At 34.7% G+C, this 23,043-nt stretch overlaps 1 protein-coding gene across 1 annotated transcript in view; it reads left to right on the top strand.

Annotated features, from left to right (window-relative positions):
* The window catches only part of ADAMTS19 (ADAM metallopeptidase with thrombospondin type 1 motif 19), a gene marked incomplete at both ends in the record, with an annotated part of 288,810 nt that overhangs the window by 68,762 nt on the left and 197,005 nt on the right, over positions 1-23,043 (top strand). The window contains one exon of the mRNA XM_079701794.1: positions 21,453-21,496. Coding sequence (XP_079557920.1) covers positions 21,453-21,496 — 44 coding nt within the window. The remainder of the gene's footprint in view (positions 1-21,452; positions 21,497-23,043) is intronic.

Below are 23,043 nucleotides of genomic sequence, written 5' to 3'. Positions count from 1 at the left end.
ATCATAGAACACTACAACTATAAAACTTTTATTAAAAACAAAATCTTCATGACTGTGGGAAGGGCAGTGATTTCTTAGATTGGATACAAAAAATCATTAAACAAAAATTATTAAAAATAATCGTTTGCGGGCCTCCCTGGTGGCGCAGTGGTTGAGAGTCCGCCTGCTGATGCAGGGGATACGGGTTCGTGCCCTGGTCTGGGAGGATCCCATATGCCGCGGAGCGGCTGGGCCCGTGAGCCATGGCCGCTGAGCCTGTGCGTCCGGAGCCTGTGCTCCGCAACGGGAGAGGCCACAACAGTGAGAGGCCCGCGTACCGCAAAAAAGAAAAAAAAAAAAAAAATAATCGTTTGGGCTTCTTGAAAATTAAAACCACATGATGTCCAAAAACATTGTTATGTAAATGAAAAGACAAGCCCCAGAATTGGAAAAAATAGATGCAATACATATATCTGTTGAAGAATTTGTATGCATAATGTGTATGCATATTTACATATATATATATATATATATATATATACACAATAGATGAATATTTAAAACTTTAAAACTCAATAAGAAGGGTGCTCAACTATATATGACCCGTTTTTATCCAAAGAGTAGCTGGTAATCTTGAGTTGACTATTTGACCTCTTTGAGTCACATTATTATGAGGATACTAGTACAGAGTGAAGAATATAAGAACTTGTATAACATCTAACATATACTGAACATTCAATAATTTTTTCCAAACATAAATAATTGTATAAGACCCTGTTCAAGCTTTTATTAATGTGGACAACATACTAGCAAAAATATCTTTTGTTGTATTATTATATAATAAATGTTTTTAATTGATAGTTGGTCAGCCCATGGTTATTATTACATTTCATATTATCTTAGACACAGTTAAGAATCATCTGCTATGGCTGAAAATATTCTCTAGTGATTGAGAACATTTGATGGGGTTAGTTTAATATATTAAATATTACTAGTATTAGTTTTATGAACAAATTAAGGTTTAACTTTAAACGAGAAAATAATATGTAAAATTCCTGACATCTAGGAATTGTGAAACAAGTATGAGTTCCTTTTTCTTCTTTTAGCTCTTTATATTCAGTGAAAATTTGTTTTATAATTTACACTTTCCATTTCTGTAGAATGAGCCTGCCTTGCCTTGGGATTTTTACTGTAAGTTCACTGAAGAGTTCAATAAAATACTGACACTTTCAATGTTTTATATATTTTAAAGAATGTAAGTCTACCTTGTATACCAACACTATTGGATTTTTACTAAATTATTTATTTTAAATTTAATTTTTTATATTGGAGTATAGTTGATTTACAATGTTGTGTTAGTTTCAGGTGTGCAGCAAAGTGATTCAGTTATACATAGACATATATCTATACTTTTTCAGATTCTTTTCCCATATAGGTTATTACTGAGTAGAGTTCTCTGTGCTATACAGTAGGTCCTTGTTGATTATCAATTTTGTATATAGTAGTGTATATATGTTAATCCCAACCTCCTAATTTATCCCCCACCCCACATTTCCTCTTTGGTAACCATAAGTTTGTTTTCTAAGTCTGTGAGTCTGTTTCTGTTTTGTAAATAAGTTCATTTGTATCATTTTTTTAGATTCCACATATAAGTGATATCATATGGTATTTGTCTTTCTCTGTCTGACTTATTTCACTTACAATTATGATAATCTCTAGGTCCATCCATGTTGCTACAAATGGCATTATTTCATTCCTTTTATGGCTGAGTAATATTCCATTGTATATATGCACCACTTCTTCTTTATCAATTCCTCTGTCAATGGATATTTAGGTAGCTTCCATGTCTTGGTTATTGTAAATAGTGCTGCTGTGAACAATGGGGTGCATGTATCTTTTCGAGTTACAGTTTTCTCCAGATATATGCCCAGGAGTGGGATTGCTGGATCATATGGTAGCTCTATTTCTGTTTTTTTAAGCAACCTCCATACTGTTTTCCATAGTGACTATACCAATTTACATTTCCACCAACAGCACAGGAGGATTCCCTTTTCTCCAGACCCTCTTCAGCATTTATTTTTGTGGACTTTTTTTTTTTTTTTTTTGTGGTACACAGGCCTCTCACTGTTGTGGCCTCTCCCGTTGCAGAGCACAGGCTCCAGACGTGCAGGCTCAGCGGCCATGGCTCACGGACCTAGCCACTCCATGGCATGTGGGATCTTCCCGCACCGGGGCACAAACCAGTGTCCCCTGCATCGGCAGGTGGTCTCTCAACCACTGCGCCACCAGGGAAGCCCCTGTTTGTAAACTTTTTGATGCTGGCCATTCCGACCACTGTGAGGTGATATCTCATTGTAGTTTTGATTTGCATTTCTCTAATAATTAGTGATGTTGAGCATCTTTTCATGTGCCTTTTGGCCATCTGTATATCTTCTTTTGAGAAATGGCTATTTAGGTCTTCTGCCCATTTATTGACTGGGTTTTTATTTTTTTGCTATTGAGCTGCATGAGCTGTTTGTATATTTTGGATATTAATCCCTTGTTGGCCCATCGTTTGCAAATATTTTCAATACTTTCTCCCACTCTGTGGGTTTTCTTTTCATTTTGTTGATGATTTCCTTTGCTGTGCAAAAGCTTTTAAGTTTAATTAGGTCCCATTTGTTTATTTTTTTTCATTACTCTAGTAGGCAGATCCAAAAAGATATTACTGCGATTTGTGTCAGAGTGTTCTGCCTATTTTTTTTTCTAAGGCTTTTATAATATCCAGTCTTACATTTAGGACTTTCATCCATTTTGAGTTTATTTTTGTATGTAGCATTAAAGAGTGTTCTAATTTCATTCTTTTACATGTAGCTGTCCAGTTTTCCCAGCACCACTTATTGAAGAGACTGTCTTTTCTCCATTGTATCAATATATTCTTCCCTCCTTTGTCATACATTAATTGAACATAGGTGCATGAGATAATTTCTGGACTTTCTGTCCTTTTCCACTGATCTATAAGTCTGTCTTTGTGCCAGTACCATACTGTTTTGATACTGTTTTGATTACTGTAGCTTTGTAGTATAGCCTGAAGTCAGGGAGCCTGATTCCTCCAGCTCTGGTAGATTTTTTTCCTCAAGATTGCTTTAGCTATTTGGGGTCTTTTGTGTTTTCATACAAATTTTAAGATTTTTTTGTTCTAGATCTGCAAAAAATACCATTGGTTATTTGATAAGGATTGCATTGAATCTGTAGATTGCCTTGGGTGGTATAGTCATTTTGACAATATTGATTCTTCCAATACAAGAACATGGTATATCTTTCCATCTGTTTGTGTCATGTTCGATTTCTTTCATCAGTGTCATATAGTTTTCAGAGTACAGACCTTTTGTCTCCTTGGGTAGGTTTATTCCTAGGTATTTTATTCTTTTTGATGTAATGGTAAATGGGATTTTAAAAAATTTCTCTTTCTGATATTTTGTTGTTAGTGTAAAGAAATGCAACAGATTTCTGTGTATTAATTTTGTATCCTGCAACTTTACCAAATTCATTGATGAACTCTACTAGTTTTCTGGTAGCAGCTTTAGAACTTTCCATGTATAGTATCATGTCATCTACAAACAGTGACAGTTTTACTTCTTCTTTTCCAATTTGTATTCCCTTTATTTCTTTTTCTTCTCTGATTGCCGTGGCTAGGACTTCCAAAACTATGTTAAATAAAAATGACAAGAGTGGACATCTTTGTCTTGTTCCTGATCTTAGAGGAAATGCTTTCAGCTTTTCACCATTGAGTATGATGTTAGCTGTGGGTTTATCATAGATGGGCTTTATTATGTTGAGGCGGGTTCCTTCTATGCCCACTTTCTGGAGAGTTTTTACCATAAATGGGTGTTGAATTTTGTCAGAAGCTTTTTCTGCATCTATAGAGATGATCATATGGTTTTTATTCTTCAATTTGTTAATGTGGTGTATCATACCGGTTGATTTGCAGAGATTGAAAAATCCTTGCATCCCTAGGGTAAATCCCATTTGATCTTGGTGTATGATCCTTTTTATGTATTGTTGGATTTGGTTTGCTAGTATTTTCTTGAGGATTTTTGCATCTGTGTTCATCAGTGATATTGGTCTGTAATTTTCTTTTTTTGTGGTATCTTTATCTGGTTTTGGTATCAGGGTGATGGTGACCTCATAGAATGAGTTTGGGAGTGTTTTCCTCTGCAATATTTTGGAATAGTTTCAGAACAATAGGTGTTAACACTTCTCTAAATGTTTGACAGAATTCACATGTGAAGCCAGCAAAAGTCCTAGACTTTTGTTTGTTGTGAGTTTTTCATCATGGTTTCAATTTCATTACTTGTGATTGGTATGTTCATATTTTCTATTTCTTCCTGGTTCAGTCTTGGAAGATTGTACATTTCTAAGAATTTGTCCTTTTTTTCTAGGTTGTCCAGTTTATTGGCATATAGTTTCTTGTAGTAGTCTCTTATGATCCTTTGTATTTCTGCAGTGTCCATTGTAATTTCTCCTTTTTCATTTCTAATTTTATTGATTTGAACCCTTTTCCTTTTTATTTGATGAGTCTGACTGAAATTTTATCAATTTTGTTTATCTTTTCAATGAGTCAGCTTTTAGTTTCATTGATCTTTTCTATTGTTTTGTTCATCTCTATTTCATTTATTTCTGTTCTGATCTCTATGATTTCTTTCCTTCTACTAACTTTGGGTTTATTTGTTCTTCTTTCTCTAGTTGCTTTAGCTGTAAGTTTAGGCTGTTTGAGATTTTTCTTGTTTCCTGAGGTAAGCTTGTATCACTTATAAACTTCCCTCTTAGAACTGCTTTTGCTGCATCCCATAGGTTTTGTTTCATTGTGTTTTCTTTTTCATTTGTCTCTAGGTATTTTTTGATTTACTCAGTGAGCCATTGGTTGTTTAGTAACATATTGTTTAGCCTCCACGTGTTTGTGTTTTTTACAGTTTTTTTTTCTTGTAGTTGATTTCCAATCTTATAGCATTGTGGTTGGAAAAGATGCTTGATGTGATTTTAATTTTCTTAAATTTATCAAGGCTTGCTTTATGGCCCAGAGTGTGATCTGTCCTGGAGAATGCTCCATGTGCACTTGAAAAGAATGTGTGTTCTGCTGCTTTCAGATAGAATGCTCTGTCAATATCAGTCTAGTCCATCTGGTCTAATGTGTCATTAAAGGCCTGTATTTCCTTGTTGATTTTCTGTCTGGATGATCTGTCCATTGATGAAAGTGGGATATTAAAAGTCCCCGACTATTATTGTGTTACTATTGATTTCTCCTTTTATGGCTGTTAGCATTTGCCTTATATATGGAGGTGCTCCTATGTTGGGTGCGTATATATTTACAATTGTTACATCTTCTTGGATTGATCCCTTGATTATTATGTAGTGTCCTTCTTTGTCTCTTGTAACAGTCTTTATTTTAATGTCCCTTATGTCTGACATGAGTATTGCTACTCCCGCTTTGATTTCCATTTGCGTGGAATACCTTTTTCCATCTCCTCACTTACAGTGTGTTCTTGTTGCTAGATCTGAAGCGGGTTTCTCGTAGACAGCATGAATATGGGTCTTATTTTTGTATCCATTCAGCCAGTCTATGTCTTTCAGTTGGAGCACTTAATCTATTTACATTTAATGTAATTACCGATATTTATGTGCTTATTGCCATTTTGTTAATTGTTTTGGATTTTTGTAGGTCTTTTTTCTTCCCTTCCTCTTTAGTTCTCGTCTCTTGTGATTTGATGACTATCTTTAGTGTTGTGTTTGGATTCCTTTTTCTTTTTTTGTGTGTATGTCTATTGTAGAGTTTTGGTTTGTGGTTACCATGAGCTTTTGATATAGTAGTCTGTATATGTACAAGTTTGTTTTATGTTGCTCATCTCTTAATGTCCAATGCATTTCCAATATTCTGCATTTGTAGTCTCCTCACTATTGCTGGTTTTGATATCATATTTGTGTGCAGATGGTTTCCTACCTTTACTGTATGTTTACCTTTACTGGTCAGCTTTCCCATTCATAATTTTCTTGTTTCTAGTTGTGGCCTCTTGTTCTCTGCCTAGAGAAGTTCTTTTAGCTTTTGTTTTAAAGCTGGTTTGGTGGTGCTGAATTCTCTTAGCTTTTGTTTCTCTGTAAAGCTTTTGATTTCTCTGTTGAATCTGAGGAAGAGCTTTGCTGGATAGAGTATCCGTGGTTGTAGGTTTTTCCTTTCCAGCACTTTCTGTTATTTTTTGTTCTTTATATCTCTAGCTCTTCATTACACATTTCTCGTATCTTCTCAGTCTGTGTCTCCATTCTTTTCCCAAGATCTTGGGTCACCTTTACTATCATTACTCTGAATTCTTTTTTGGTTAGATTGCCTATCTTCACTTAACTTAGTTGTTCTTCTGGGGTTTTATCTTGTTCCTTCATGTGGAACATATTCCTCAGCCATCTCATTTTATCTAACTTGCTGTGTTTGCAATTTCCATTCTGCAGGCTTCATAATTGTAGTTCCTCTTGCTTCTGGTGTCTGCCCCCTGGTGGGTGAGGCTGATCTGAGAGGCTTGTGCAGGCTTCCTGGTGGGAGTGACTGGTGCCTTTGCACTGGTGGGTGGAGCTGGGTTTTGTCCCTCTGGTGGGTAGGGCCATGTTAAGGGATGTGTTTAGAGGCAGTGTGGGCTCAGGAAGACTTAAAAAGCTTATCTACTGAGAGTAGGGCTGTGTTTCCACCCTGTTGGTTGTTTGGCCTGAGGTGTCTCAGCATTGGAGCCTACAGGTTGTTGCGTGGAGAGCCAGGTCTTTGTGGCAAAATGGCAGCTTCCAGGAGACCTCATGCTAATAAGTACTCCCTGGTACCTCTGCCGCCAGTGTCTGTGTCCCCACAGTGAGCCGCAGCACCCTCTGTTTCCCCAGGAAACCCTCCAAGACCAGCAGGTAGGTCTGACCCAGGCTTCTGAAGTCTCTGCTTTTTCCCCTGAGTCCCAGTGTACACAAGACCTTGTGTGTGCCCTCCAAAATGGAGTTTCTGTTTTTCCCAGTCCTGTGGAGTTCCTGTGTTCAAGTCCAGCTAGCCGTCAAAGCCAAATGCTCTGGGGGCTCCTCCCAATGCCAAACCCCCAGACTGGGGAGCTGGACGTGGGTCTAGGAACTCTCATTTGTGTGGGACAACCTCTGCTGTATAACTATTTTCCACTTTGTGGGTCACCCACCTGCAGGGTATGGGAATTGATTGTATCATGAAATCACCTTTCTTACCATCTTGTTGTGGCTTCTTCTTTATCTTTGGGTGTAGAATATCTCTTTTGCTAGGTTCCAGTCCTTTTGTTGATGGTTGTTTAGCAGTTAGTTGTGATTCTGGTTTTTTCCTGAGAGGAGGTGAGTTCAAGGCCTTCTCCTCCACCATCTTATCTCTAACCCCACTCAAAACACTTTGCATTTGTTGTCAGGCCACTAGCATTCAGCTTTGGAGCCCACTCCTCGTCAATAGAAACTCTTTCTGGGCTTCTATTTCAGCGTGACAGTGGGACTCCAGAGGGCTTTGGTCACCTCTTCTGAAAGTTAGCCAAAGAGAAGCTTGAGGGTGCCTGGCATCTCTTGAAGATGCAAAACCAGTGTGGAGGCTGTTCCCTCCACTGGGACATACCCCAAGATGAGTGGGGTAAAGCTCTGGACGCTATGGAAGTCATGGTGGCCCTGGAGAACAACCTGAACCAGGCCTTTTGGGGTCTCTAAATAATTTATATTGGACTAACTTGCATCCCAAGCTCTGTTATTGTATAAGGTCTGATATTTGTTACATAATGAAAATGGAATGGTATTTAACTTTTTCAAATGGTCAAATATATGAATGTTTAAAAAAGAAATATAAGCCAGAAGATAATTACCTTTTATTTCAGGTTAATATAGATATCATCTCATTTCATTTTTTCAGAGTTAAGCAGGTTGATGGGTAGAAAAATGGTGAGAAAATTAAGTGGGTCATAGTTATTAAGAAAAAGGAACAACAAAATTAAATGCAGAAAACTGTTATAAAGTATTTCAAATAAAAAGGAAGTTTGAAGCATGAATGGAAATTAACAAAGCATATAAGGATCAAACATTCTGATATAATAAAAAGTATGTTGGACAGTGGGGACAAACATACATTTAATCCCAGCTAGCCTAGTTATGAACTGTGTGACTTAGCAAATTGTTTAGCTTCACTGATCATTAATTTTTCATCTGTAAAATGGGTATGATAATACCATTTCACAGGATATCTGATTCAATAGAGATGATATACCTAAATAACCTAATACAATGCCTGACCCATAGTAAATACTCAATTAAAATAGTTACTATTTTGCCACTTTTGATTCTAATATTAAAGAATAGGGAATGGAATGTACAAAGGAAGGGGGCATAAGCAAATATGTTTCTGTTCTTCTGAACTACACAGGAAGACTTTCTGACTCTAGCTTGTATTTCTGCAACTAATTTCTTTTAGTCTTATGCCCATTTATGGAGTAAAGAACAACATTGTGAACTTATTAGACTCACTGTTGGCGTTCACAGCCAATTCCAGTGAATGGTGACCCCCAAGAATTTTTTTAAGAATGTAATGATCTGATACTTTGATTAGTTAGAGGAATCCTCCATATTATCAGTTTCTCTACAGAGAGTTTATATACAGTATGTTTATGACAAGAGAAAAGAGCCACAGGAAATAACTTTAAGTATAAAGAAGAAGAGTGGCATTTGCTCCTTTATAGCTTTCAGCACATTTTCTGTACTGCATAACTGTCTTTTTTCCTGTGAAATTTTGAGCTTTGTTTATGTACAGAACACTAAAAATTGTTCAATGACTTAAACTATACCTAAGTTTAGACTGACAAAAATCTGGCACCATCATTTTCATGTCTAATTATGTATAAGATAATCCTTGACTAAATAATTTTAGAAGGAAAAAACAAATTAATAGCACTTAAATATAGATAAAGATGTTAGTCTTTTCTAAAGGGTTATAAGCAAAATACAGGTCTAATTATATTTAAAGTTAGTTAACAAATAATTAAAATTTAATCCTTTTAGTGCATATTTTTTCAGCTCTCTGCTAAATTATGTTGTTAAAATTGTTACAATATATTCTAAAAACATGCATCTTTTTATGGTAGAGTTTCTCTTAATGGCCTTTCAGAATGATGGGGTAGCTTTGGAAAGAGACTATTTAAAATCATTTTATTGCAGGGGGGTCCTCTACGAAATCAGCTTATACTAAATTTTATCTTGTTTATGGCTTTGTGTGTTTTATTTGAATAAGTTTAACAAATATTAAAGTTTACTTAACTCTACCAAAAAATTTTTTATGAATTGCTTTTGAAAAAATAATAGAGCAGCAAATAATGCTGTTAATGAGTGCTTAGGATTTTCAGTGAACATGTAGACCTCATTTTTAATTTTTAACCTGAATGTCATATCATATTTTATAATAATTTTATATGACAGTCTTCTTAAATATACTTTATTTTATTATACTAAATATTTCTGAAAAAAGAATTTTTAGTGCTGTATACAATCTCTAGTATTATTTGTGATCACATAAGCTATTGTATAGGCTTATTTCAAACTTCTAACTTGTATTGCCTGCCACTCCGATATAGAGAAGTTAGATTCTCAGAATGCATTAACCACAAAGGGTTTTTTTTTTTTTTTTTTTTTTTTTTGCGGTCTGCGGGCCTCTCACTGCTGTGGCCTCTCCCGTTGCGGAGCACAGGCTCCGGACGCACAGGCTCAGCGGCCATGGCTCACGGGCCCAGCCGCTCCACGGCATGTGGGATCCACCCGGACCGGGGCACGAACCCGTGTCCCCTGCATCGACAGGCGGACTCTCAACCACCGCGCCACCAGGGAAGCCCCCACAAAGGGTTTTTATATATTTCTTAGCTGATAAAATCTTCCTTCCTTATCCTCACAGTAGTTGGTTTTAGAAATACTGCTTCTGAGACTAAAGTGGATGATAATCATAATTTGATTACTGATTCATATTTTTCTCTTATGAAAAATGCAACACATTATAGAAATTTTAGAAGTCCAAGAATAAAGATAAAACATGAGCCTATAATCCCACTACCTAGGAATAATTATAGCTAACACGTTTAAGTATGTTTCTCCAGTTTTATTTCTACATATTTCTTTAGCCAAAAACATATATTTATAATATTTGAAGCATATTCTACATGCAAGTTTTGTCTCACCCTACCAATACCATGACATTAATTTCATTCCTTACTTCCAATGCCATTTTTTCTCTTCAGAACTCTGAAAATAAAGAATCCCCTGCATCCATTATATATTTTTTTATGTTTCAAAGCTTTAAAAGCCTAACTGCTCTTCATCATTACCTTCCTTGTTGCTAGGCTGACCTAGCAGTGTAACACAAGTATTTTCTTTTTTAAAAAAAGTTGTATGATGTATTTCATATATTAAAAAAAAATAATAATACAATTAACACCTTCATGTTCACCCCTCCATGTACAGAACAGAACACTAACATGGAGTTGAAGTCCTCATTTTATATACTATTTTATAATACGTATTTTCCCTTAAAATTCTATTCCAAACATTCCCTTGTCCTTAAGTACTTCTTTAGGAAATATTGTAGAATAATTCTCTCCCCCACCACCAAAATAATGCATGAACATCTGTGATAGAAGTTGTCTAAAGGTAACCAATGTTTAGTTGGTGTGTGTATAGCATGAACTTTGTTTCATGCTATACACAGTTTTCTCTATATTTTTTAAATTAATTAATTTATTTATTTTTGGCTGCATTGGGTCTTTGTTGCTTCACATGCACTTTCCCTGGTTGCAGCGAGTGGTAGCTACTCTTTGTTGTGGTGCGCGGGCTTCTCATTGTGGTGGCTTCTCTTGTTGCGGAGCACGGGCTCTAGGCACGCGGGCTTCAGTAGTTGTGGCACATGAGCTCAGTAGTTGTGGTGCATGGGCTTAGTTCCTCCGGGGCATGTGGGATCTTACTGGACCAGGGCTCGAACCCTTGTCCCCTGCATTGTCAGGCAGATTCTTAACCACTGTGCCAACAGGGAAGTCCCAGTTTTCTCTGTTTGGTTGTTTGTTTTCTTTAACTTTACATTATGTCTTGCACATCTTCATGTCATTTGTTGTGGAAGGGAGACTAATATACCCCAAAGATGTCCTCTCTTAATCCCCAGAACCTGTGAGTATGTTCTCTTACATGGTAAAAGGGGCTTTGCAGATGTGATAAAAGGATGTTGAGATGAGATTATCCTGAATCATCTGCATGGGCTCATGCAATCATAAGAAAATGCAAGCAAACAGATTTTACCTTAGAGCCTCTAGAAGGAATGCAGCCTTGATGACACCTTGATTTTAGCCCAGTAAGACCTATACGTGGCTTCAGACCTCTAGAACTTATAAGATAATATATGTCTGTTGTTTTAAGCCACTAAGTTTGACATAATTTGTTACAGCAGCAATAGGAAGCCAACAAACTCATATTTGGTCTATATCATTTGGAGGGAGGAACAGACATACTGTTTTACTGCATAGAAGTATCCTAATTTATGTGACTACTATGTATTTATGTAACTTTCTGAATTTTCACGTTTAGAGAAAAATGTATAAACATCTTTATCTGTATATGGTTGTAAACAGGTATTAGTATTTATTTAGGATAATTACAGGGTACTTGCTCTTGTGTTTAGAAAGATAATCTTCTTCATTATTGTCAAATGCTCATAAAATGCAGTTGAACTACATGTTTGCCCGTAGGCTAGGGTAACATATTAAAAGAATGAACTGAAGGTAGTCATATCTAGGATTCGTGAGAATATTCTAGATAATATTCTCCAGAAAAACATATAATAACCTGTGTTTTGTAATTTCAGTTTGCTGGATTAAGTCAGTTTATAAAATAATTATTCGTCCTCAGATTTTCAAAACTTTAACTACTACCAAAGGACTAAATATGTCCTCTGTATGCATAAATATGTACTCTGTATGGTTTTCAAAGATAAGACAAACTAAAGCATTGTTATTTCTAATGTATCACTTATTTATGGATAGAAAACTAAAGCTTCACTGTCTAAAAAGGATTTCTTCTCAAAACCTAATGACAAAACCTTTTGGGAGGCAAAATTTGCTATAGTTTTGTGAAGCCACTTCATGTTTCATGGAAAAAAAGATTTTTGTACACTTCCTAAACCCTTTAGCAGAAATGTTGACTTCAGTTTTTTGCCCCCTGATAATTAGGACTTAAAATAGGGCTTAATAGCTTGCTTCTGGTTTTTGTTTTTTGTTTTTTTGGAAAGCAGTAGGAATAAAAATCTGTGGTTGAAAATAGACACACACACAAAAAAACCTGTCAAAGGAGTTACACATATATAACATATTGATAGATACTGACATAAATCTATCTTTACTCACCTGTGGGGTTAAGATTTATGTGGAGGAACACTTTTCTCCATATCACTGCTTCCAGTGCCCTAATAGTGAAAATTAGCCCAATAAAGGGAATGTTTTATCTCTAAGTGACCTACCACCATTGATCAGGAAAGTCTAAATGAATGGTTTGAGTAGTTGAGGAAAAATCCCTTTTAGTTAGTGTAGACATAGATTATCAGATCTTTAGCTTTGCAAGAAAGTTATCAAAAATAAGATAAAAATTTTAATCTCCATGGATTCCATGGTCTTATCCATATTTGACAAACTGAACTCATAAACAGCCTAGTTTCTAGCAAATGCTCATCTTAGATCCTTATTAAATATCGTATGTTATGTGAGCACATCAGTAAGAAGAGATTTTAGCTCAGCTATTAATTTTGATTTCAACTAAAATGAATAATGTTCGTATAAATCCAAACCTATCTGCAGTAATATATTTGTTAAATTGTTCTGTGTGATGCAATGAAGTAAATAGTTTAAAGCTGACCTAGTGCTGTGGGCTAATAGTAACAAAAACACAAAACACTTTATCCCAACAGTCAATTCCATGATTTCTTAGTGTAATTTTCACATTTCTATGTGAAATTATAGAGAAGGTACGAGTCTGTGTCATGTAAATACTCTTTAATTTAGAATTTAATTTTATTAATGATAGTTTTGCCTTTCAGTATGTACTGAAATGCTTTCAGTACAATACTTCTGAAAGTTAGTTTCAAAATAATGCCATTGGCAAGTAAGATAGAAAATTTAATAAAATATAGGCATGGCAGAAATACATTAATTTAATACAAATAATAGAATAATTGTTGAATGAATCATTTATAGGTATATCCCAAGGCACTATAAAGTTCTATAATGAGACTTATTCTCAGATGAATCTTCATTCTTGGAAATTAAAGGCTAGATTTCATTTTGTTCAGTATAAATCAGAAGTTAAGCAGAATTTATTGGCCTTCCCAGTTGCCAAAGTCTAACAGTATCATTTCCATAAACTCACATAATGAAACTCTGTGATGCAGGCTTCAGGCACACGGAGCCAAAAATGAGCCAAAAATGAGAGAATTTGAATCAACATGATCACAGGTCTAGGCAGCAAGCAATCTCTATCACCCTTACCCCTCAAAATCTTTGAATGTTTGAAATTAAGATTACATTATTTTGGTCCTCTGGAAAGAAATGTACAGTTGAAGAACTGAAGATTAAGAATTACAGTCTAATCTGAAGTTTTTAAATGCTGGTGACAATTTGTTCTTCAGTTGTACTGAAAGGTATTTCCAGTGCTTTTGGGTAAAAGACCTTGAATTTTTGAAAAAATGTGCTTTATTCATTTGTTTGCTAAGTGAATAGAAATTGGCTGTGTGATGGACTCTAAGTGCCCTTGATAATAAGCAGTGCATTTCTCATAGTTTTATCATGTTGTTTAGTTACAGATGAAGTCCCTTGTTTCACATTACGTAAATCAAAGTCATCTTGCAGCCTCATGCATTGATATGATGTATCGTACATTTATAAAAAGCACAAAAAAATCCCTTTCCCTCTACATCTGAATATACTTTACACTAAGTGATTCTTGGCCCTAAGGTGAAGATTTGATTTTATGTGGTTCTTTAATTTTCTGCATTACCATATTATTCAATACCATCTGTTTTGGGTGTTTCTCTCTCCATTTGTTTGCTGGCAGAGGCAATTGCAAAATAGAACTATCCATTATTTAATACAATTCCCCAGGCTTCTTCCTCACTGATCCTGGGCCCCTTACATATTACAGAGGTGATTTTGTGTCATTCTCTTCTTTGCCTTCAGAGTAGAAGCCTTTTTTATTTATCTTTATATTCCTCTTATCCAGTGCTTGGCATGCAAGAAGCCCATAATGAATCCTATTGTATAGTTTGCACACTACACAACAGTAGAGGGAGACATTTACATTGTTATGTATGTAAATGTACCATTAGAATTAAGCAGTATACAACCTATACAACTAGGCTTGGTGTCCTTGTAATAAATTTGATTTCCAGATCATCTGATGCAGAGAAAGACTAAATATAGCTGGTCTTTTACTTGTTTCAAAAGTGTCAGAAGACCTTTTCCATTCCTCTTTATCTATAATTATATTCAGACTCTGAATATGTTGCACGACCAGGAGGTATATTTTCCATTATCATTTGGTATTGGTTTTGAGCCACAGAGACCGACACTGAGCACAAGAAGTGGTTCTTTCTGGATTTTTTTGATAAGTGGAAAAGATTCTGTGTAGTATTCAGAATCAAAGGAAGAACTAAAGAACCAAGCATCAAGAAAAACAGTGAAGGAGAAAACAATAGAAATCTCTACCCCTGCGTTTGTATGATCCAGGGCCATTCACATTCTCTTACTATACTGTCTACTTTAGATCCTCTGAAAATGTGTGTTTGCATTGAAGGGAGTGTATATGTGCAATTTCTGTGATTAGAAGTCAGTGACCAGAAAATATGATATATTTGAAGGAGGTTTCCCAGTGGAAAGATGCTGGGGGTTGGCAATAGTTAGGGTAACCTACTGCAGTGGTTGTCAAAGAATCACTCAGCTTTTTTTAAAAAAAAACTTTGATTATAATCCTGGGAACAAGATTAATTAAGAGCATCTGTTTTACCCAGATTCTTAAGGTTTTCAGTTTTGTATCTTGAATATTGAAGGCAATGCCATCCACTAGTTTCACTTAGAAGTTTAAGATAGGGTAGCTTGAGTGGTTACATTCATGGGATAAAATTTGAGTGCATCTTCCCTCATTTTTCTCGAGTTGTTCTTCTAATTTTTGTATGTATTTTCAGAAAGATACTTTTTACCAAAAAGGCATAAATTTTAAGACCCTTCAGTGCTGATGGGTAATCTGGTTATTTGATTCTATTAAACGTTTTTTCTTTGCTATTTACTTTCATTCAGTTGGGACAGTAGATTTTTTAAGGCATATGCAAGCGACATTGATAGGATTATATACCTTCTGTATATAAAAGAAAATATTTTATAGAGTGAAGATTAATGTATCAAGTGATAATAGCCCCAATTTTCAATTATCCAAGATGGATTAACTAGTTTATAGATTTACCAGAATAAAAAATAACAGCATATTTGAGAAAAACATTAAAATTTTTACAGATTACTGGAAACATATACTGTTTATCTTGTTTAGAAATACACAGTAATCTGTAGACAGCAGAATGTAACACTACATTGTATATATTGCATTTTGGGTGATGACTCTCTTCCTTGCACTCAGATGAGAGGTCTCTGCAGTAGGCTTTCTCTAGAACAAAGATATCTCTGACATGTATTATAAAAGGAGAGGCAGGAGAAAGCATGGCCACTACAACAGACCAAATCCAAATATTTACAGGTGGAGTTAAGTGAGGAAAGGAGGGGAGAAGGGATAATGTACAAAGGAGCCTGAGTTTCTGTCTTTCTTGAGTCCTAGTGAAATACTGGAGAAGCATTCTTAGCTAAGAGACCTAAAGGAATAATAAATCTTCAAGTAATTATTTATGAAGCAATTCATGTGATAAACTCTCATACTTGTATTGTTTTGTTATTTTTAACTGCAGAATGGTAAATGTATTCCTAACTGTTGGGTGTGATTTAAATGAATTAAGTTTATAATAAATCCATTTCATCCCTTGTGTTAAAAACATATTATTTAAGGTTATTTTTATCATCTTTATCTGGACTTTACCATTCTTCCCTTTACTCTAGTAATCAAGAGTTGATTTCTATATCTGTTTCTTAGAAATCATCTTTGTCAGAAATTTGCCTGAAGAAATAGTAAAAAATTATAGTAATTAATTATTGATGTTAAATTACTTCACTCCCTAGTTCATTCATGCTCTTGGCTAACCACACATTTTTTTCCATATCCAACCTTATGGAAGAAATATGACAATATTGTACCAATCACTGATTTTTACAATAATTTATAACTAATGTAATCCCTATTTGTAGAAAGATATCTTTGAAAAAGTACTTTATCAATTGAGGTAAATGTGAACATCTTACTGAGGGAGTTCAGTCTTTTAAAGAGTTTGGTAAAAGTAGCTGCATCATATAAAATGTAATAATAGAATAAGGCCTATGTATATTAAGATCTAATATTAACAATAAATATGTTTCAGTATGCTTAATTACTATATGGTAGGTCACAGATTGTGTTCTCTTCTTTTAATTATGTGATAATCTAGCTGACTAGATAATCAGAAAATGTTCCCATCATTGACATCTAGGAATTGTAGAAAAAATATAATAAAAGTCCTTTTACATGCATAGATGAGCCAAAAACAAGAGGGCTCTGGTAAAAAAAAAAATTCAGTAAGCTTCTGAGGTAATGTGATAGTTGTCCTGGTAGGAGTTTGTTGGACTTAAAATTCTGGGTTCTTGGGTTTATCTCCCACATAAAGAAAAAACATTGTGGCTTTGCAAAGTGAGAACTGAAATGATTGTAAACAGCCAGAACCCTTGGGTGCCTACACCCTTAATAAAAGTTGGATCTGATATAAAAGCTTTGCAAACAAGCACAGGTTGTCAACAGGAAGCATTCTTTCTATCTCATCCATGAACCCATGTTAGGAGAAAATGGCTCTTTTCGGTATTCATTACCATGAATGTGATCCAACATTGAAGCACTTAGTGAAAACATATGCAAAACTGCTGTGAAAGGGCCCTCTTTCAACTCTGACCTCACAAGGCAACCACAAATAAAGTACAACTAAATGAGTTCACAATAGGATTCCAAAACACAGAGTGACAACATATCCCACTGTAAGAGCCAAGAAGCATGAAAAAGAATATTTTAAAAGACTGACAGAGATTATAAAAAAAAAAAACATGTTCACATGATTAAAAACACACACATTTCAAAATGTGAGAGAAAGGTGTTTTGGAAAAAAGAGATGATTTGAAAATTGAGGACAATAAAACATATAAAAAATGTACTTAAATATCTCAATTTCAGAGTTGAAGAGCAGAGTAGATGCAGCTGAAGAGAGCACTAATGGATTGGATGATAGATCTGAAGGATTCTCCCAGAAGCTGCCTAAAGTGGTTAAGAGATGGAAATACAAAAGAGTGCCTGAGAGTTATTGACATCAGAATGAGAAGAGCAAACATGTACCTAAAGGAGTTCTAGGAGAAGAGAGTAGAGAGAATGTGAGAGGAATTAGATAAATAGATAATGGTTAGAATGTTTGTATGTTTGTGGATCTTCAAATTGAAAGACATACCAAGTACCAAAGAAGATAAATAAAAAACTCAGGACCTAGACACATCTTAGTGGGACTGCAGAACTACAAAGACAAAAATAAATCTTAACATTAATCAGAAACAATGTTACATGTCAATTATATACAATAAAAAACTAATCAGAAACCAAATCAATGAAAGAAGAGCAAGGTGATTGCAGACTTCTATTTTTATAAATGCTAGAATAAAATGAAATAATATCTTCAATGTGCTGAGGGCTGATAAAGTCAACCTACAATTCTACGGTCAGCTACTGTTCCATTATGAATGAATGCAAACTAATGAGAATTAAGGAAACAGTGTCTGGGACAGTTTAGTATTCATAGGTTCTCACTGAAGGAGATACTGAAGGATGTACTTAAAGAATATCAATCTCTCTAGAAAGTAATGATACAGAGATTACTGAGAAAAGAAATTGCCAAATATATAGGCAAATCTAAATGAGCACTAATGGTTTAGAAAAAACTGTCTAACTTGAGATTTTAAAAACTGAGATGGAATTACAGGAATGCCTTGGAGATATTGTAGGTTTGGTTCCAGACCACTGCAATAAAGCGAGTCACATGAATTTTTTGGCTTCCCAGTGCACATAAAAGTTATGTTTACAATATACTATAGTCTATTAAATGTGCAAGATCATTATGTCTAAAAAATTTTACATACCTTAATTTAAAAATACTTTATTGCTAAAAATGCTAACCATCCTCTGGGCCTTCACTGAGTCATAGTAGTAACATCAAAGATCATTTATCACAGATGACCATAACAAATATAATGATAATAAAAAAGCTTGAAGTATTGTGAGAATTACCAGAATGTGACACAGAGACATGAATTGAGTAAGTGCTATTGGAAGAAATGGCGCCAACAGACTTGCACAATGCAGAGTTGCCACAAACCTTCAATTTGCAAAAAATGCAGTATCTACTAAGCACAATAAAACAAAGCACAGTAAAATGAGGTATGCCTCTATAGTGTCAGATAAAAATAACATGAAAGATTGAAGGAAGAGATTGGTTTAAAAGTGTTTGATATCCTTACCTTTTTCAAGAAGAGACCAGAGATACTTTTTAACTTGAAGCATCTCAAGTGAATATGGTACACAGAATAATGTCCATGCTCTAATCTACAAAACCTGTGACTGTTTTCTTGTACAGCAAAAGGGACCTTGCAGGTGTGATTTTGTTAAGGATTATTGAGATTGGGAGATTATCTGGAATTATCTAGGGGATCCTAATGTAATCACAGGGTGTGGGGAAAGAAGGAGGCAAGAGAGTCAGAGAAAGAGATGTGGTGATGAAAGTAAAGGTCAAAGTGATACAGTTGTCAGCTTTGAAGATGGAAGGGGACTATGAGTCAAGAAATCCAGGCAGCCTCTAGAAGCTGGAAAAGGCAAGGAAACAGATTCTGACCTAGAACCTCCAGAAGGAACAGAATCATGCTTATACCTTGGTTTTAGCCCAGCAAGTTCCATTTCAGACTTCTGATTTGGAGACTGTAAGATATGTTAAACTGCTAAATTTGTCAAAGTTGTTATAACAGCAATAGAAAACTAGTACAGTGTACTTTAAAATGTAGAAGTAACTGTAGATCAAACACAATCTAATGTTATTTTTCAAAACAGTAGCAGAAAAATGTGCAAAATAAAACTGCATATGAACAAAGACAAAAACAGAAGAAAAGGACAAAGGTATAACTTGGTAAATAACAATCACAAAAAATAGAGAAATCCAAATATGTTAATTAGAAATATTAAATTCACTTATAGAGATAGTATATAATCAGGTTTTACAATTTTAGTCATGTGCTATTTATAAGAGAATTAGGGGAAATGAAGGTGAAAGTAAAACAAAGGAAAATATATGCCAAGCAAATATTAATGTTTTACTAATATATTAATATATGTTAATGTCAGATAAAATAGACTTTAACACAGAAAACATTAAAAGGGATGAGTAGGGTTTTACACAGTAATAAAAACAATAATTCAAAATAAATAATAAAAATTTAGAGAGAGCTTCAACATAAACAGCAAAAATTAGTAGAATCACAGGGAAACATCATCAAATTTATAACAATGGAATTTTAAGAGCTCTTCCTTAGTAGCAGATGCAAAAATAAATTCAAAATTTCTCATTCTATTGAGCAACCATGCATCAGAGCTTGTTATAGCTAGATCTAATGAACATGTATAGCTTTGCTCCAAACTATTAGAGAGTATACATTTTAAACATGCACAGAATATTTATAAAACTATGCATAGAGTCGTGGATTCTGCTGGATGAGCCAAGCAAGATATGAATTGAAAACTAACCATTGTAATTACCAATGTAGATGTCACTGGGGACATTGAAAGGAGTGTTACACTTAATTTTTAAAGTTATTTTTTGGGACTTCCCTGGTGGCGCAGTGGTTAAGAATCCGCCTGCCAATGCAGGGGACACGGGTTTGAGCCCTGATCTGGGGAGATCCCACATGCCGTGGAGCAGCTAAGCCCATGTGCCACAATTACTGAGCCTGCACTCTAGAGCCCACGAGCCACAACTACTGAGCCTGAGAGCCACAACTACTAAAGCCCGCGTGCCTAGAGCCCGTGCTTCACAACAAGAGAAGCCACCGCAATGAGAAGACCACACGCCGCAATTAGAGAAACCCCGTGCGCAGCAAAGAAGACCCAATGTAGACATAAATAAATAAAATTTTAAAAATTAAAGTTATTTTTCATTTTGGAATGGCATTCAGATGGCTATAATAGAGGAATAAAAATAGTTTTTTCCTTTCTCCTTCACACACAAATTGTCGTATTGTTTGTAATAGTAAAAATTCTATAGAACCTAAATGCTCATTACTAGGAAATTGCTTAAATTATGGCACAGGAATAGAAGCAACAGCAACAACAAAAAGCAGCAGAAACATCAACAACTGACTTGAGAGCTTTCTATGTGCCTGGCATTGTTTTAAATGCTTTGTATGTGTTAACTCATTCAAACCACACAGAAAACCTATGTTTTAAGTGTTTTATACATGTTAAATCATCTAAGCTGTACAATAAATCTGTGTGGTAAATAGATATCATTATTACCTCTATTTTTTAGGTGAAGTGACTGAGACACAAGAAGGTTAAGTAAATTCCCTAAGGTCACAAAGCTAGTAAAAGGTAGATTAAAAGTTCTGCTTTCATATAGTTTCCCTTTAAAGCTCATAACTAGTTAGGGAATGCTCTCCAAGATATGGTAGTTAAATAAAGAGAAAATTATAGAATTTTATTCACGGTGATATCCCACCTATGTAAAAATACTAATTTCCTCATGCCTTTATTAAAATTATCAGTCTGTTGCTAGTCTTAAGATATAAAATGTTATGTTGTTTTAAATTGTATTTCTTACATTTAAATCTTCAATTTGGAAATTATTTTTATGTCATGTGAAGTAGGGATCTTAACAATATTTTTCAAACAGAAAATCATGTCCCTACACCAGATATTTTTCTTGTGATAAAACAATGAAATACTACAAAATTCAAAACAAGATGGAAGTTTTATGAAATATTGTATAGGAAATAAGACATAATGTTTTAGGATTGTATCAGGTAAAAATTATCATAACAATTTAATTCTCACATTTTCTTAGAATTAAAATTAGTTAATCTTATTTTCAGTTTTATTAAATTCTTAGAGATAAAGAGTATGGTTCAATTATTCATTATAACTATTAAAAATGAGTCGGTCACATACTCTGTGGAAGAAACAATATTTTCTATTTTTCTTTCTAGGAAAGATTTCTGTGTACACAAAGATGAACCATGTGATACTGTTGGTAAGTGTACATAAAAATTTTTACAGTTTGGAGGATACCTGGGGAATTGAACACATCATTTGTTTAAATATAGAAAATTATTTGAAAGTGCTAGTTTGAATGAAACACTTTTAGAATGTCAGTGATATATATTTTCAACCTATATGTTTGTCACCACTTCAGTTATTAATGAAAGAGCCTGAAGACATGTATGTACTATATATTGGAGAAAAGTTTAAACGATGCTTTAAGAATATCACGATGTCTTTTTTGTGTTTTTTCCCCAGAAATATACCCATGGATTCAATAAAATTACATTATTATTCATAAACTGAGGCACAATATGTTAACCTCAGTAGGATTGGCCTTTTTCAGGCTAATGGATTTGTTTTTGAGTTATACATTTGAAGTTCTTTGCAGACTGTGAAAGAAAGTCCATCTAATTTGCCTGACAAATGAGGATTTTCTGTACATAAAGTAGCAAATTTTCTATATTTTGTCCTGGATATCTAAAATCCCTAAAATGTAACCATATAGCCAGTAGGATCCATGAACCACAGTTCTTAATTTTGAGAAAATGCCACATTAATGCTAAAATAAATGCATGTATATAAATTTACCTATCTAAAGAGATAGATAGCTAAAACTGTAAATAGATAAAATTATATAACTATTTATATATATGTTTAGTCTTAAGACACTATATATATGTATAGTGTCTTTTGTTTTTTTATTTTTGGGCCGCGCTGCGCGGAATGTGGAATCTTAGTTCCCCTACCAGGGATCGAACCCACGCCCCCTGCATGGAGGGGGGCGTGGAGTCTTAACCTCTGGACCACCAGGGAAGTCCCTGTATAGTTTTAATAAGGTATTAGTATTGGGTTATTGGTAAGGTACATTTAAGAGTCATGATCTGGTTTTGATGTGTCATGTGGGGTTCATTAATATAGTGAGTATTTTAACTTAACCATCGTTGAGGTGTCATTTATTCCTTGTGAGGCGAACAATAAAAAAGTGGCAAAAACAGAATAAATTAAGTACCACTGGTGCTTAAAAATGTAATTCTAACTAGTTCTGTTAACTTAAGTTCTCACCAGCCTCCTCAGATGATTAAATCTGAGATAATAAGTGGAAAATAGTTATAGTAGTATGAAGCAGGTGATGATGGAATCAAAGGAATGTTTCATTTAGAAGGGACTGTAAGAATAAAATGAGCTGGACACCTAAGGAAAAGCTGAATTGATTTAGGGATGATCTTCCTGATGTTACCTAACTTGCTTCCTGCAGTTTTGTTGTCTTCTTGCCTGAATCTTCAGAAATTAAATCTTGATATATAGCTTTAATCAACCTAACCATGGAAGCATTTGATTACCAATAAAGCTTGTCTCAAAATAATTACCTTTTCCTCTACTTACACAACTATGTTGCCCCTAAAGCCTTCTCTTAATATAGACAGATCAACTTCTTGCCTTAGTAGAGCATCTGAGAGAAATCAGCAACTCGGGCAATATCTTCCATAATTATGGACTCTCACCACCTCTTTACAGCATGGATGCGTGGACTAAGAA

Source organism: Hyperoodon ampullatus (assembly GCF_949752795.1).
Source record: "Hyperoodon ampullatus genome assembly, chromosome: 4".
In the NCBI taxonomy this organism is placed as follows: Eukaryota; Metazoa; Chordata; class Mammalia; order Artiodactyla; family Ziphiidae; genus Hyperoodon; species Hyperoodon ampullatus.
This window is presented reverse-complemented; position numbering and strand designations above follow the sequence as displayed.